Source organism: Aythya ferina (assembly GCF_964211825.1).
Source record: "Aythya ferina genome assembly, chromosome: 20".
Lineage (NCBI taxonomy): Eukaryota > Metazoa > Chordata > Aves > Anseriformes > Anatidae > Aythya > Aythya ferina.
In genome coordinates this window covers 10,435,300-10,450,123 of record NC_140318.1, presented here as the reverse complement: position 1 = coordinate 10,450,123, position 14,824 = coordinate 10,435,300, and the positions used below count along the sequence as shown (strand labels likewise).

General features: G+C 51.4%; 1 protein-coding gene across 1 annotated transcript in view; it reads right to left on the bottom strand.

Moving 5' to 3' along the window:
• Positions 1 to 14,824, bottom strand: part of RGS3 (regulator of G protein signaling 3) — a 59,708-nt gene that overhangs the window by 35,224 nt on the left and 9,660 nt on the right. Inside the window, exons 7-9 of the mRNA XM_084494460.1 lie at positions 13,756 to 13,839; positions 5,996 to 6,107; positions 143 to 183 (exon numbers count right to left, since the gene is read on the bottom strand). Of these exons, the coding sequence (XP_084350586.1) occupies positions 143 to 183; positions 5,996 to 6,107; positions 13,756 to 13,839 (237 nt within the window). The remainder of the gene's footprint in view (positions 1 to 142; positions 184 to 5,995; positions 6,108 to 13,755; positions 13,840 to 14,824) is intronic.

The following is a 14,824-nucleotide window of genomic DNA, read 5'->3' as shown; positions in this document are numbered from 1 at the left end:
TTTCCAGACCTCTGGCAAACAAATTAAAAAGGAAGTTAAATTCAACCCGTCCTGTGCTTCTTGCCCCAGCAGACAGAAGCAGCGTTGTTAGTACGTGTTCAGCTCCCACTGGAAAGTTAATCTGGAAACCAGCAACACTCACCTCTGCAAGGTAAAGGATGCAGAATTTCCGATCTTCCAAACCTATAAAGAAAAGAAAACAGGATCACAATCAAGCTACAACTGCATTTCTGCAAGCGGGGACACTGACAGAGGAATTGGCTAAGAGACAGCGTTTAATGAATATTTATTGTTGTCATCCTACAGTACCAGGCTGTGATCTGGGAGTGATGTATGCTGCATCTGCGGGGCCATGCACTGGGCAGGCCGCGCCTGCATGGTTTCTTGCATCAACTCACTGTGCTATCACAGATTCTTCTTTGGGTTTGTCCTTTTTGGAAAAGGGTTGATTCATTCAGAGGCCACGTGTGCACTCTCCTGCCTGGTCTGCCACAGCACATGCAGCTCGATTCATTTTGGGTGCCTGTCCTGGGCACCAGGGTCTGGTCTCTCCACATTTCCACAAATGCTTTGCTCCCAGGAGGGCTCGTCAGAGCAGCTCCCATTCCTATGTCCTTACTCATTCCCAGCTTCTCCCCCCTCAAGAACCCTCAGAAAGGGCAGCTCTGCCTAGTGCTGCCTGTCCCAGCCTCCATCAGAGCAAGGAGCTGGGGTTGGTGCATCTCCAAGGAGTTGGAGCCAAACCCCAGGGCATGGGGAAGCAACTGAGATAGGGCAGTGGCAAGAGCCCACCCTTGCTCCACAAGGCTGAGGGCAGCTCCCCCAGGTCCTGCCAGCACGGTGCCACTCAGGAGACCTGTCCAAGGGACCTCCCCTTCCACAGCTTTGGGAAGGGAGGAGGTGCTGGAGGCAATGCAATGGCCAATGCTGCAACCCATGTCATGCTAAATCACAGAGCAGCCTGGTCTCCTCCCCACCAGCTGTCCCTGGGGACGGATGTGTCATGCTCTGGCTGCTCCACCAGGCTGCCTCCAGCAGGCCCAGCCTTCCCTGTCCCCAGCATAAAGGCTTTGCTGAGGGTTTCCCTGGTCTTTGATCCCCACTGGTGGGACACAAGTCTGCCCAGCCCTAGGCACACATCAGCCTCACAGGAGGACATCAAGCCACCGCGGGACAAGGAGGACATGGGACATGGGAGGAGGACATGAAGGCACACCACAGGACACCCACCTCCCGGAGCTGCTGTGTCACCACACTTCCCACCAGCGTGCACTGCCAAGGCTTTGTCCTCACTAGCGTGTGGCATGGCTGGGCAGCAGCTTTCATAACCCTTTTAATGATGTTATCTCTGCCGTGAGATCAGCTCCACAGTCTGGGCACGGCTGCAGATCCTTTCCAAAGCAGCATCAGTGCACGCTCTGCTTCATTTCAACAGCCCGTGCTGTGCCCACAATGGAACAGGCTCCACACAGCAGTGGAAACGCCCCGCTCCCAGAGGGCAGCGATTCTCCTGCCACAGGCAGCAGCCCAGAGGTAAAGATAAGGGCTGTGACCCACTGCAGAGCTCAGATGTCACTTGAGTCCCTCTGCAGGCAACAAGAAGCCCATGAACAAGCGCGACAGCTTGGAGCCGTTTGCTGGATGTCTCTTCCAGCTGCCTTTTGGGGGACAGCAGGCTTGCCTCCACTGCCAGCTTTGCTTTTAGGGCACATTGCAGCAAACAGGCTGGAAAGTCACTAAAGGGACACTGGGACACCGTGCCATAACACGCTGCTGGAGCCCAGCCCCAACAGTACCAGTGCCAAGGGCCTCCTGTATGAGGAGCTCCCAGGTGTTTCCATGGGGGTCCCCCCCTGCCGCCCCGCTGCATCCTCACCTCCAGGAGGGCAGTGGTGATGGAGCACATGCCCACCTCTGTACCATGCAAAACCCATTCACCGCTCTCCACAGCTCTGCCCAAGCTCTCCCAGCACCCTCTTCCACAAAGCCCAGCAGGACCATCAGGGAGTGTTTTCCTTGCTAAGCCACAGCCTTTGATGGGAGGCACTCATCCAGAGTTTTTCCCATGGAGGGAGGGTTTGGACACAGGATCCGAGCCTCCTGCTGGCACACATCAACCCTTTCTGCTGCTTCTGCTTCCCCATGGTTGTCAACAGCACCAGAAGTCCCATCTTTTCAGCTGGGCTCATGCACAGCATCAGCTGTGACCAAATTCACCACAGAGAGGAGAGGCCCAAGAGGCATCTTCCAGGCAGCAAGCAGAGAGCAGCTCCTGAGCTCTCCAGCCCATCTTGCAAAGCAGCTTGCAGGAGAAGCAATGGCCCAGCCACTTGTCCTCAGGAGCTTTAACCCTGTCTGACCTGAGGAAGAGGCCACCCCCAGAGATGTGCACCCTTGGCAGGGAAAGGTGATGCTGGAGTGCAACAGCCTGAGGTAAGACCCTGCTCTTTGAGCCCCTACTTATTCCTTCTGGCTTTTCACAGTAAGAAGTGAACCTAACAAAGCCCAAAACCACCGAAATTAAGTTCTGTTCTATCTCAGTGCTAGTGATCTCCACAGCCATCAGGTCTTGTCCCCATCCCTAAAGCTCGCTGCCTCATAATCCACATGGCCAGGCCTCACAGTGCCTATCGGACACGCAGAGCAGGGAGCCAGCCTAGAATAAGGAGCTGCCCCAGTCCCATTCTTCCATGAAGAATTGCCTTCAGCTGGGAAAAACTAGGAACTAACAGACTCCTCACGCTGCCCAGCCCCACAGCTGGGCTCCAGCTGATGCCGATCCCCAGCAAGGCATGACAGGAGGCAGGAGAGCAATGGCAGTGACAGGAAGGACAGACCCGAGCGCAGATTTCAACACAAACCACGTTTGCTGGGATTCTTCCCCTGGGGATTTTCCAGTCTCCGCAGGGTCAGGCTGGAGCTGCCCAGCTCATGCTGCTCATCCCCTGCCCTGCAGCCCACCGAGGCCACAAGGGACAAAGGGGCAGCTGCAGCCCCGCGCAGGGCTCTGTCCCCACCCGATGCTGTCTGTGCCTTTTTTCAGGAGCCGAACAGTGCGAACACCCTCAGCCAAATACCCTGAAATGCTAAAAGGAAATAAGCAGGAGGAAAAAAAACTCACTTTAAGATATTTCCGTTTCTTCATGACACGTTGTGACTGGGACTGGCTTGTCTTTCAGGGTAACTTGACCCATCCCTGCCCCGGGGCTGGGCTGCTGCACAGGCTCAACACAAGCAAGAGGAGCGTACGAGGTTTGCAGGGACACGTCCCCATCCCCGGCTAAGCCCCGTGTGCCTGTGCTGATGCAGGGCAGGCATTTATGCAGCTCCTGGCACAGCAGCAGTCTCCAGCACCGCCCTGCCTCTGCCCACCTTCCCTGTGCAAGCCAAGGAAAATGCGCCGGTCGTGGGATTCGGGTGGTGCACACCAGGTCAAGAAGAAGGGAGAAAATGGAAAACAAATGGTCCTGCTCCTTTCCACAGCCTCCTTGTGTGGCACAGGGGACAGTGACACAGCCACAACAAGGGCACCCAGCTCCCCAGCCATTGTATCTGCCCAGCGAGGGCAGGGCTGCATCCAGTACTCTAAGAGGAGCTCACAGGGTGCTGGGGGGCCCTGGGTGTGTGGTGAGAGAGAAAGGCTGCTGTACACATCCAAACCAAGCACTTGAGAGCGGACAAGCGTGTCAGCCTCTGTGGCATGTGTCCCCAGGGAGATGTGGTTGGGTGCGAGCCCATAGGGCATGGCAAAAACCTCAAAAATCAGAGTCTGGTCCTCTGGATATCATGAAGCTGTTGGCTGCAAGACAGAGTGTGTTGGGATGCTGGGGACAGCAACGGGATCTGGCCTAGGGATGGGGCTCACAGGTGGGGGTCCTCTCTCGGGTTGCTAAATGGGATCGCTCTTCTGTCCCCAAGCCAAGCACACACCCCCAGGGGGCCGGATCCCAGCAAGGCAGCGGTGATAGCATGGAAATTCCCACAGTATCTAGTGAGGAAGCCAGCCCTGTCGCACTGGAAACATTGGCCAGCGTGGTGCTCATCAGCCATGTTCGGCCTCTAAAGCAGGAAGACAGAGCATTGTAAAGCAGATTATACTGATTTGCTTTCGCACAGTGCAGCGAGCGGCAGAAACAGGAAACATCACAATGGTCTTCAGTGTACCGGAGATGTCTCAATTGTTATACTCAGCAATACGCCTGTTCCTATTAATGTGCCATTCAGTTATTTAGGAGACCAACAGAAAATCTCTGCCAAAAGGGACAGGCATCTTTTCGCTTGTTCCACCCGCCTTTGAAGCAGCCCTACCCAAACCAGGAGGGTGAGCTGCCTGAAAACCGACTGTGCTGGATTCCGGGCGTACGGGGGGCGGTCCGGCACGGCAGAGACAAACATCCCCTTCGGAGAGGCTCCCTAAGCTACTCCAGATGTGATCTAGCCAAGTTATTACGGTAACAAGGAAATAAGTGGCAGAAAACTGCTCACGAAATCCAACTGCTCTGCCTGAGGTTAGGAGGCACGTTCCTGTGCCGAGCTGCCAACAGACCTTGGTGCACGGAGCCGCCGCTGCGCTGCCAGGACGTGCAGCATGAAGGTGATTTCTTCAAGGAGGAGAACAAGAGCAGGGCTGTGCAGCAGCCTTTGAGAGCAGCCAGGAACTGCACGTGCAATGAAGCAGACGCTGACCGACAAGTGCTTCAGCAAGGAACAATTTCTTTTGTCCTTTTCTTAGTAACAAACGCTGCTGAGAACAAACTCAACAAATCCCAGAGAAGTTCAATGGCTTTTCTAACCAGCTTGTGCCCTCCGTGTCCCTCTTCCTTCTCACTGTTTCTGCCCCACATTAACTAACAGGTTAGTGAATGAATCTGGGAGCAGAAAAGTTGTTGGAAAGGGGAAATAAGAGATGGGCAGCCCGCAGTGCCATTGCAGATCCCCAGCACCAAGGGTGCTCAGTGCTGTGTCCATTCGAGTCCCAAACACCTCCAAGGATGGAGGTCCCACAGCCTCTCTGGGCGTTTGAGCACCCTCATCACGGGAAAGCTGTTCCTCACACCTAACCCCAGTTTTCCACAAGCCCTGTCCAGCAGTACCGGCTGCCTGGGGCTGCCAGAGCCCTGCGTGGCCGGAGGCGGGCGGCCATGCACAAGATGAGCCTGTGGCCAAAGAGCGACCACACCAAAGAAGGAACAAGGTGGGACTGGGCCTGTGGCCAAGAAGTGGCTCCACTGTAGGAAATAGGATGTGGTAGAGCAATTTGCTCGTTCCTCTTTTGACCCCGAGTAGCTATGGCCATCGTAGCCACACAGCCTCAAAGTTCCATCTCAAAATAACTCATTTCAAGACATGTTCCTGCCCTAAAAGCCCTCCCTGAGCCCTCAGCAGGATGTGAAAGCCCAACCAAGGTGAAGTGAGCAAGGGCACAGCCCACAGCCTCCCACCAAAGACAGGGTTTGCTCTTTCCTCCCTGACAGGGTGTGCAGGGGGAGCAATGCTAGCGGAGGGAAACCATGGGCAGCCAAAGGGGCAAGTAGTGAAGCAAAGGTCAGGAGGGCTCAGCCAGCCTCTCCTGGAGACAACTTCTGAGCTCTCTCGAGGCACCGTGGGGAAAAACCTCAAAACTTTGTTTCCTTTCCCAGCAAGCTCCTACTGTAGGCAGGGTAACAGCGGTGAGGGGAGCATCCCAGAAGAGACAGACCCCAGGGAGCCCCCATCCCTAATTGCTCAGACGGGGTTCAAAGCTGTGCCACTGAAGTGTCCCCAGGGCACGCCAGGGGATGGAGCTCCCAGGGACTGGGTTAATGCAGGGCTGGGAAGGGTGCTGCTGTACCTGCACCCCAACAAAGGATGATCTGGCAGCATGAGCTGGCCAGCACTGCTGCATACTGGAAGCAATGGGACAGGGGGGTGCTATCCTGTTGCTGGCCAGGTGACTTTATAGCTAGCAGCCCAGAAAATGACCCAAACACCTCCAGCTGCTGCCACAGACACTCACCCTCCTGGAGTTTCACGCTCTGCAGGTAGAGAGGGTTCCTCAGCACATTGCAGCGCCCGGGCTCATCCTCCTTGGTGAAGAGCAGCAGGTCCGAGTACACGAAGAGAGTCACCTGGATGGCACAAGAGCAGCAAAGAAGGCATCAGGAACTCATCTGTCGGCACTCAGTGGCTTGGAAAACTCCTCCACCCCGAGAAGACGCACCAGCCATGAGAGGCGGCCCAGACACCCCTGCCTTAAGGGACTGGTTGCTGCGACACCCCTCAGAGAGCTGCCAGAAAGCCTCGGACAAGGCTCCCCCAGCTTGGCAGCCACCTACCGAGGCTTGTGGAGTCCCGTGACAGAAGGGATAAACCTGCCCGACAGTGCAGCACCGCACAAACACACCCTCTCTGCTCTCTCGTGTCACTTCCCATTTACATAAGTTATAAATCAGGGGAGCAGGAGGAGAGAATGAGTTACCAACTAATCCCAGCACACTGCAGAATTTGCAGCCTAAAAGCAAATGTGGTCTCCCTGAACACACCCATGGAGGAGCCTCTCCCCGTTTTCACTCTTTGTATGCCCTGTTTTGTTCCGTTTGAGGGGGAAAAAAATATATATATTATTTTTTTTCAAAAGCAGAACCCACAAGAGCAGTTGCAGGGAGCAAACTTGATAGCTTTTAAACACCACTGACAGGTAGAAAGCAAACACTGAACTGCACGTCTGCCCAGCTCTGTGCTTGAGCAGCCACTCAAGTGTCCTAGAAGCTGGGAGCTACTCCAGAGCAGTAGTATGTGCTCACAACTGAAAAGGCAGATTGTGTTCTGCTTCTGGCTCTTGCCTGAGGTTGCTCGTTCAATCAGTACAGATTATTGTGTTTTTTAAAATGGAAGAATCAGCTCCTCCGCTGTACTGGAGATCCTTGACCCAGAAGCCTGGTTGGGTGAGTGGCCTGGTGCAATTGCTGTGCCAGGAACTGGGGTTTGAGCCTGTCCAGCTCTTCAGCAGAAGGTGGGGGCATGCAGCAAAGCTTAGAAGATGCCAGGAAGGGGCTGCAACATGCCAGGGGGCACACTGATGCTGGACCCTCTGCATAATGCTGAACCATGTTCTGCTCTGGTCTCCGGACACTGCACATGAGCACACAGCTGCTTTTAGCCACTCCTCAGGATGCTCCCAGATGCCTCCCAGCACAAAAGGAGAGCACTTTACAACACCGAGCAGCAGCAAGGAGGGTTTTGTGGCCTTTTAGCAACTCATTTGCAAAAGCAGAAAACAACCCAGCATCCCAGGGGCTGGCACCACTGCCACCACCAAGTCACCCTCTGAAAGGTGACTTTGCCCAGGACAGGGTCTGAGTCACTGTTTATGGGGACGCATTCCCGGTACAGTTTGTCTCCGTGCCCGGCGGCTGACGGGCACATGTCAGGAGGGGGACGAGCTGGGCAGCAATTTATCACATGGCGCTGAGTCGCGTGTCAGGACAGCGCATCTGACTTTGCAACCAAAATCAGGCCCTTCCCACATGATTTCTCCTTGCTGTGCAAATTCGTTTTTGTGGGATTCTTAATAAGCAGAAAGCTACCAGCATAGCTTTAATGGACAATTAAAGCAGGGAGTGTCTGTTTCTGTCTGTATTATTTGGAAAATCCCTTCCTCTTGCTCTCAACATGGCATTGGCCTAGTGCCCACATTTCCCTTCTTCATTACTTCTGACATTATTATTACTAATACAAGGAACAACAAAGTATAAACCACACTATACTTTCTCCCATGCCTCTCTTGCTCCACGCGGTACACTTTGAGGGACATGCCCCATTGCCATCCCAGGACCCTCAGTCTCAATGAGATGTTCAGGCATTTCGAGAAGAGCAGCTCAGCAAAGCCAAGGAAGTAAAAGCACGACCAGCAAGTGATAAGAGAAAAAATGGAGGAAAGAAAACACACACCTAACACACCAGGAATTTTAAAGGGAAAGAAAAAGGGATAGAAGAACTAGCAGGGAAAAAATGCTACTTTGAAACCAAATGGATTTAAATGGGTAAACATGGCAACACAAACACGTGCCAAGTGTTTGCAGGTACCATTGGGCTTTTACGGGAAGATGGGACTGATTTAATTCAGGATGCAGAGGAGATAAAAGCACGGTTGGTGTGGGTTAAGTAAGAGCATCTCTATTAGATGCTGCTTCCAGGAAGATGTTTGATTTCAGAGCAGCTCTGCACAGCAGGCAGGTTTACAGATGTCGGGGGGGGCGCACAATGCGAGGTTGCCCCTCACAGGCACGTAGCCGAAGCCCACCGACAGCACCCCGGTGCTGTGAGTCAGGGCTTGAGCTGGTCCTGCTGGCAGAGGTGGGAGCGAGACCCCCACACAGGGCTGAGCACAGAGCCTGGAGCCCTGGCGACCCCTGGGCAGCAGCCAGGAGGTGGGAGAAGAGGCAAGGGATGGAGCCAGCCGGCCAGGGCTGTCCCTACACCGCAGCTGCAGGGCAGTGTGCCCCTAACAGCCCCTTGCAGACAGGTCTGGTACCTGCCGTGATGTGTCACAGGGCTCACAAGAGCGAAAGAGCAAACAAAAAATAAACACAGCGCCTGCACTCATCCAGGCATGGCACAGAATCCACCAGAGCTGCTCCTCAGAGAGTTTGAGTATCTTTGTTTGTTTTCCAGAACTAACTTCGCACTCTAAAATGAGAACGAAAACGAATGGGATGATGAAAGGACTCCTCTGAAGGCGGAGACAGGCACACCTGTGTTATTACTAGAGTGGAGCATGGCCACATGGCAGTTGTCACACCGACATTTCAGTGGGAGGGAGTAGATTGTACAGGAAAAAGAAGTTTGGAGAGGCTGACACTGATGTCTCAGACTGTTCATCAGTGTGTGCTTGCTCCACAGCAAAGCAGCAAAGACCCTTCTGTGGATAGATTTGACTAACTACAGAATGTAACTAGCAAAATATTGTTACAGAAGGAAGAGGTACATTTAAAGAGTTTCATAAAAGAAAACATGAGAAAATGAAAGCCAGGAGGGGAGGTGGGAAGTGCTGGGTTATGTACTTCCCCAGGAGGAGAACAGGGGACCAGCGCCGCAGAGCCCTGCCGCAGGAAGGGGGAAGCGATGGCTGTGCCTCCTCAAACAAAGCATGGTAAAAAAAAAAAAAAACAAAAAAAAAAAACCAACATGACAGAAAGGTGCTCAGGAATTAAGCCTTGCAGCCAAAGCACCTTGGCAGTCAGGCTTAAGAATAGTTAACTTTCCTCCTAAGCCTGTGCTCTTCTGCATACCTACACACTGCCGCTGCTCTTTGGGGTAGGGCAGGGAGGGGTCTGCATCCAGTAACCGCGGCGGTGCATCAGCACAGCCCCGCAGGACAGGTCAGTGCCCACCCTGCCTGCTGACACAGCTCCCCCTCTCCAGCAGCAGTTTCACAGCCATGCCCAGCAAAGCAGAGGGAGCTGAGGAAGCGAAGTGAAGCAGAGGCAAAGTGAAGAAGAGGTCTTCCATGACAGAGCTCTCAGATGCTGATCACACAGTGGTGATCGCCTGCATCCCTGGCCAGAGATTGTTGTCTGCAGTTGGCTAGAGCAAGCCCAGCTATCTTGATCACACATCTTTCCCTAGGACTGATCCACATACATTTTGTATCCATTTACTAGTACCGGATTCTCCTCCAAAAGAAATGGGTGCAACCTCAAAGTCCAGTTAGAACAGCATGAGGGTTGTATCTGCAAGGCTCACTTGTCCCTAGTCACTGGGATGATCTAAATGAATGAAGTTTTATTAACCTTCCTCAAGTTTTCCAAATCTAGAGTTATCCTCATGGCTGTCTGGGGGGCCCATGCAAATCTCATATACTCTAGGAAGCAGACATGACTGGTGGACTCACCAGACCACGAATAACGCTGCTCCCCACATACAGGCTGCTAACACCCACACACTTCTATTTGCTGCTCCCCCACCACATGCTTCAAAGTCACAGCTTTCTGGACTACAGCTCTTCACAGCCAGTAATTCACTTGGTTTTCACAGAGACCGCAGGAATGGGAGCACACAAACAAAAATAATCAAGTTTCCACAGCTTAGTACATCAGCATCATTCAGCTGAGCCCCAGTCTAAGTACAGAAGAGGTCTAAACTTTGCAGGCAGGGTAGGTGCACACAAACTGGGCACAGTGCTTTGGAGACAGCATGAACTTCCCAGGTCAGGGAAATTTTATTAGGTTCAGTATATGCTAAAGCCTTTGAGTCGCTGCTTGCCATGCTACAGCCCTAGCCCTCTAACCATCATCCCGGATTTTGACTTCCAGATGGGTCCATACTAAATAGATGTTCTCCTACCAAGACATCCCAAGCCTTTCAGCCCACAATGCATTTACCCTTTTACAACCTCAAACGTTTTTTCTGTCAAGATTATTGGCAAGGGGGCTATATACTCAGCAAGGAGTTTATACGTTCAGCTAGACTTTGATGAAGTCTACACCACACTTGCCTAAAGCAGATCCATGGCAATGATTTCACCTGTTAATCTTGAGCTTCACCTTGGCTTACTGGAATTAAACCCTTTTCTACTGTGAGCATTTGGGGAGAGCAAGCACTGAAGGCTTCAAAGGGTTGTGCACCTATGCTCAGACACAAGTATAAGCAGCGGCTGAGCAGATGGGGAAATGGTGCCACCCTATTCAGAAATGATGAAGATGAGGACATAAAGAAGCAGTGGAGAAGAAGGAATGGAGTGTGTAGGACTAATGTGGTGGAGGGAGGAGGTGAACATAAGCTTCTGATATTGTCAGCCAAATGAAGCTGTCTAAAAAAAGACTGAAAATAGGATCTTAAAACATCTGTGCCAGGAAGTAGGGTTTTAGTCAACCCATTGTGTTGGCCAAACCCAGCCACCAACAGGGAACTAGCAACTCCATCAATGGCCAGGAGGGCCAAGAACTCACATTAAACACCTGGGAAAAACAACATAAGGCCCTTGCCTTGCTGGGAAGGGCCTAAAGCCTGGGTGTGCTGGTCTCCATTCACCAGGCTCCTGGTAGAGCTGGCGCTTTCGGGGTTCAAGGTAGGACCGTCCTGACCTGCAGACCCTGCCAGGATGGCAGAGAGCTGAGAAGGGGTTGAGTGTGGTCTATGGTGTGAAAGTACCACAGGGTGTTGCAAAATTTCCTCCAGGTATGTTAGAAAGGCACCAAGAAGGACAAAACCCACGTTCAACACCTTGAGCGCAGTTGCCTGCATCACGCAGGTTCCTCTGGCATTCCGCAGGCTGGAGGGATTTCAGAAGACCATAAAAGCGGGAATTGCAACAAAGTCTAGACAGGATGTGATTAAGGCCTGAATAAGGATTGCCCCAGAGGTAAGGTCAGGGAAAGGACAGATTCTGGCAAGCCTCCAGAGAGATAGGTTGACTCCTTTAGGAGATGGCAGAGAGCTTGCTCAGTGACAAGAATACCTTGCCAGGCATGGAAACTGCCAAGGGGAAAATATTCCGGTTTAAAAAATAAAAATGAGATGCAATCTCCATTTCCAACCCCTTCACCTGGGCTCTCAAGCCACTCGAGCAAACCAGAACAACAAGCAGTCCTGCAAATCACAGGAGCAGTGGTCCAGTTTGAGAGAGGCTGCATGGGAGAAGCAATGGAAAAGTGGGAAGATTCAAGGAACAAGGTAGAAAGGACCCGTCAGAAACAAGACAGCATCTGTTGAGGCAGCAGAGAAGTCTGGAACAGGAGTGAGCTCAAGTGAAAAGAGAAGTCAGAGCCCTTCTGAACACGGGAATCTGTTATGGCCAGACTACTTTAGGTCCTACTGGCCTCAGAAGTTTCTCTCACAGCCTTTCAGGACTAAAGCAGATACCCTTGCCTTGCTCCACTGGAGAAAGGAGGTCTCTGGCCTTCCAGAAAAGCACACACCAATTCCTTGAAGCTCTGCAAAGCCCTGCTGTGATGCTGTAAGTGACGCACTGCAAACATTCCCAGGGATGTGGCTTATGTCCCAGGGTCCTACCTACAGCTTCTGGCTCCTACCAATACCAGGCTCAGCACCACATCCCAGTTCATGCTGAGAAAAGACTCCTGCCTTCCAAAGCAGATGCTGCCCCATGCTTGTTCCCATTCATTGCTTCTATTTTTTTTCCCTTGCGCTTAGTCACAGCTTCTTGCCTTGCCCCTCTGCCAGGCATTCACAGATACTACAGCCTCAAGGCACCATCATTCTCAAAGGCTGTCTCATGTTCCTGGCCACTGTACAGCATCCTGCCCTTTCCTGGCAGCAGCTCCAACTGGGAAATCCTTTTCCAGCCTCATGCTCATCCTTAGGGCATCATAAGCAAACAGAGTCATTTCCCTGAGACAACCTTCTCCTAATCCTGCCCACAACTGGGTCTCCAAACTAGCTAAGGTGGCCATTTGGTGGCAGAGCAGCACACCTCCTTCAAACATGCTTGTCCTGAGACTCTCCATCATCTAAATACGAACATCCTCATGTAAACATGCTTCACCCAGGCTAAAAAATGGTGTGAGTTACTCAATTATTTTACATTTGGCTGCTTCTTCAGACCTCTGAGTCTGACCTGAAGGCAAGTAATTCCAAACCATCCAGGAGAAGCATCCCGGCTTCAAGATAGACACCACATTTCAAAGCCGTCGCAGCACAGCTGTGCTGCACATCCATGCATTTATCTGACTTTTCATTCAGGCAGGTGCCCAGAAGACCCTGAACAGCAAAGAACAGCAGGACAGACAGGGGAAGAGTTTTATTTATAAATGAGTGACAAGTTTCCTAATGGGTGATACAATTTTTCACAGAGCTTGGCAGGAAAAAAAAATAAAAAAAGAATCAAGTCAAAATAAGGGATGAATTACATGTTGAAAACCAGAGGGACAGCGAGAGAAGTCACTCAAGGCAATCCTGAATGGTTTTGTACCATTCAAGCAAATAATTTCTGGGATTCTGCCACCCAAAAGGTGTTACACAGAAACTAAGATTACTCAAGTAAAAGTAACCTTCTGCAGTTCTGTGAAGATGACACATTGTTCAGTCCAACTAAATTCAAAATATTCTGTACAGTGTATCCTGTACAGTAGTGAGATTCACTGAAAATGCCCCCAAAGAAACTGTAGTTTCCTTCAGCACTAGTGAACAGTGCACGAGTGGGCTGTCCTGGCTGCACTCTTCACTGAGACACCTTCTCTGTCCACGTTGCACAGTTTGCAGACTTTACAGCTAGAGGCGAGCAAAGCCAACAGAAAATGTACTCAACATTTCCAATCTCTGCCAGTTTGGATGTTGAGAGCTGTCGAATACATGGGTTCAGCATGCAACCAAAACTTAGTCGTTTCCCCAGATTTTTAATAGCTTTCTAATAATGTTGCAGAAAAGGAGATGAAATAACACAAAGGATTTTGGAAAGGACACAAGACCTGCTTCATGAACTACATTTCTAAAAAGCTCTGTGATGTGTTCCATGGCTAGATCTCTAAACTGGCACAAAATATTCTTAAATTCCCTCTTCCTTGGCCTGTCTGAGGCTGGCATGAATTTATCCTCCACAATTTCTCCTTCGTGAGTGTGAAGGAAGACAAAAAAGCTGATTTCTACCAAAAATGAACATATCGACATTAAGTTTATCCCATGGCAAACTGGCTACAAATTTCTCTAGATATCATAGTAATAGAAGTACTGCACTGTAGATCATTTCCCTTCTCAGTATACTATATGAGTGTAGAAAAGTGAGTTTAGAAAGCTCAGACAGCATGGAAAGTATCTTACCTGTATAGTCCTGCTTCTGCTCTCATGAAGAAGCAGCTCCTCTGACAGAAGCAGAGTCCGGGCTGGGTTGCAAAGATCTAAGGGCTACATTTGAAAGGAAAAGGAAAAAAAAAAAAAAAAGAGAAAGAGAGAGAAAAGAAAAAAAAAGAAACAGTCAAACCTTCCACTGGAAGTGTGGTTTGCCAGAAAAACTTTCCACCCACCAAACCCACTTTGTCTTCACTTCAAGCTGTAACTCATTCAGGGAGAGCTGCCCCACGCTGCCCTCAAAAGGACAGAGAGCATGCAGTCCAGCACTGTGACAGAAAACCTTACACCTAACACCTACGTCAGGCTCATCTATAAAAAGACAATAATCAGCTGCTCTCTGCTTTGTACTTTAACAGCTCTGAACCACGCAGGCTGGGTTACGGGTGCTCTTCAGCAGGAAGCACAACCACAGCAGCAGCACGTTAGGTTCCCACCTCCCTCAGACGTTTGCTACATGATTTTATGGATGCCTCTCACATAAGTTTAAACAACTTTAAGAAGGCTGGCCTTCCCATGCCACATCCAGCTCACAGATCAGTGCCTCCAGCTCATCTCAGTCTCACACCAGAGCAGAGCAGGAGAGATTTGGCTGTCCCAGCTGCTGCCCAGCCCAGACAGCCCAGCACAGCCCTCAGAGGATCCTCCGGAGCAGCACGGCCAGCAGGCGGGGGCGAGGGAACCCTGCTCAGGGGCCGTGCAGGACGAGACCGTGCAAAGCATAAAAACCACTTCCTGAAGTGGCAGAAACGGCCCAGACTCAACCTAAGACAAATTTTGGCCAGATGAGTAAATAGCCAGGAGTGCTAACTGTGTTCCTACCCAACACCAAACAGCGTGTTAATGTCAGTGGCCACCCAGGTGCTGCTGGGGAGGACAGAGGTGAGAACAAGGCCAGCCCACAACAGCAGCCCCTGTCTACCCCTGAGGAGTTCCCCGTCTCAGGACAGAGTCACAGACAACAGAGATCATGGGTTTGAGCCCAAAGCAGATGGCCTGAGCTGACACGATAGTATTGCTGCTAACAGGAGGAATGATGGCT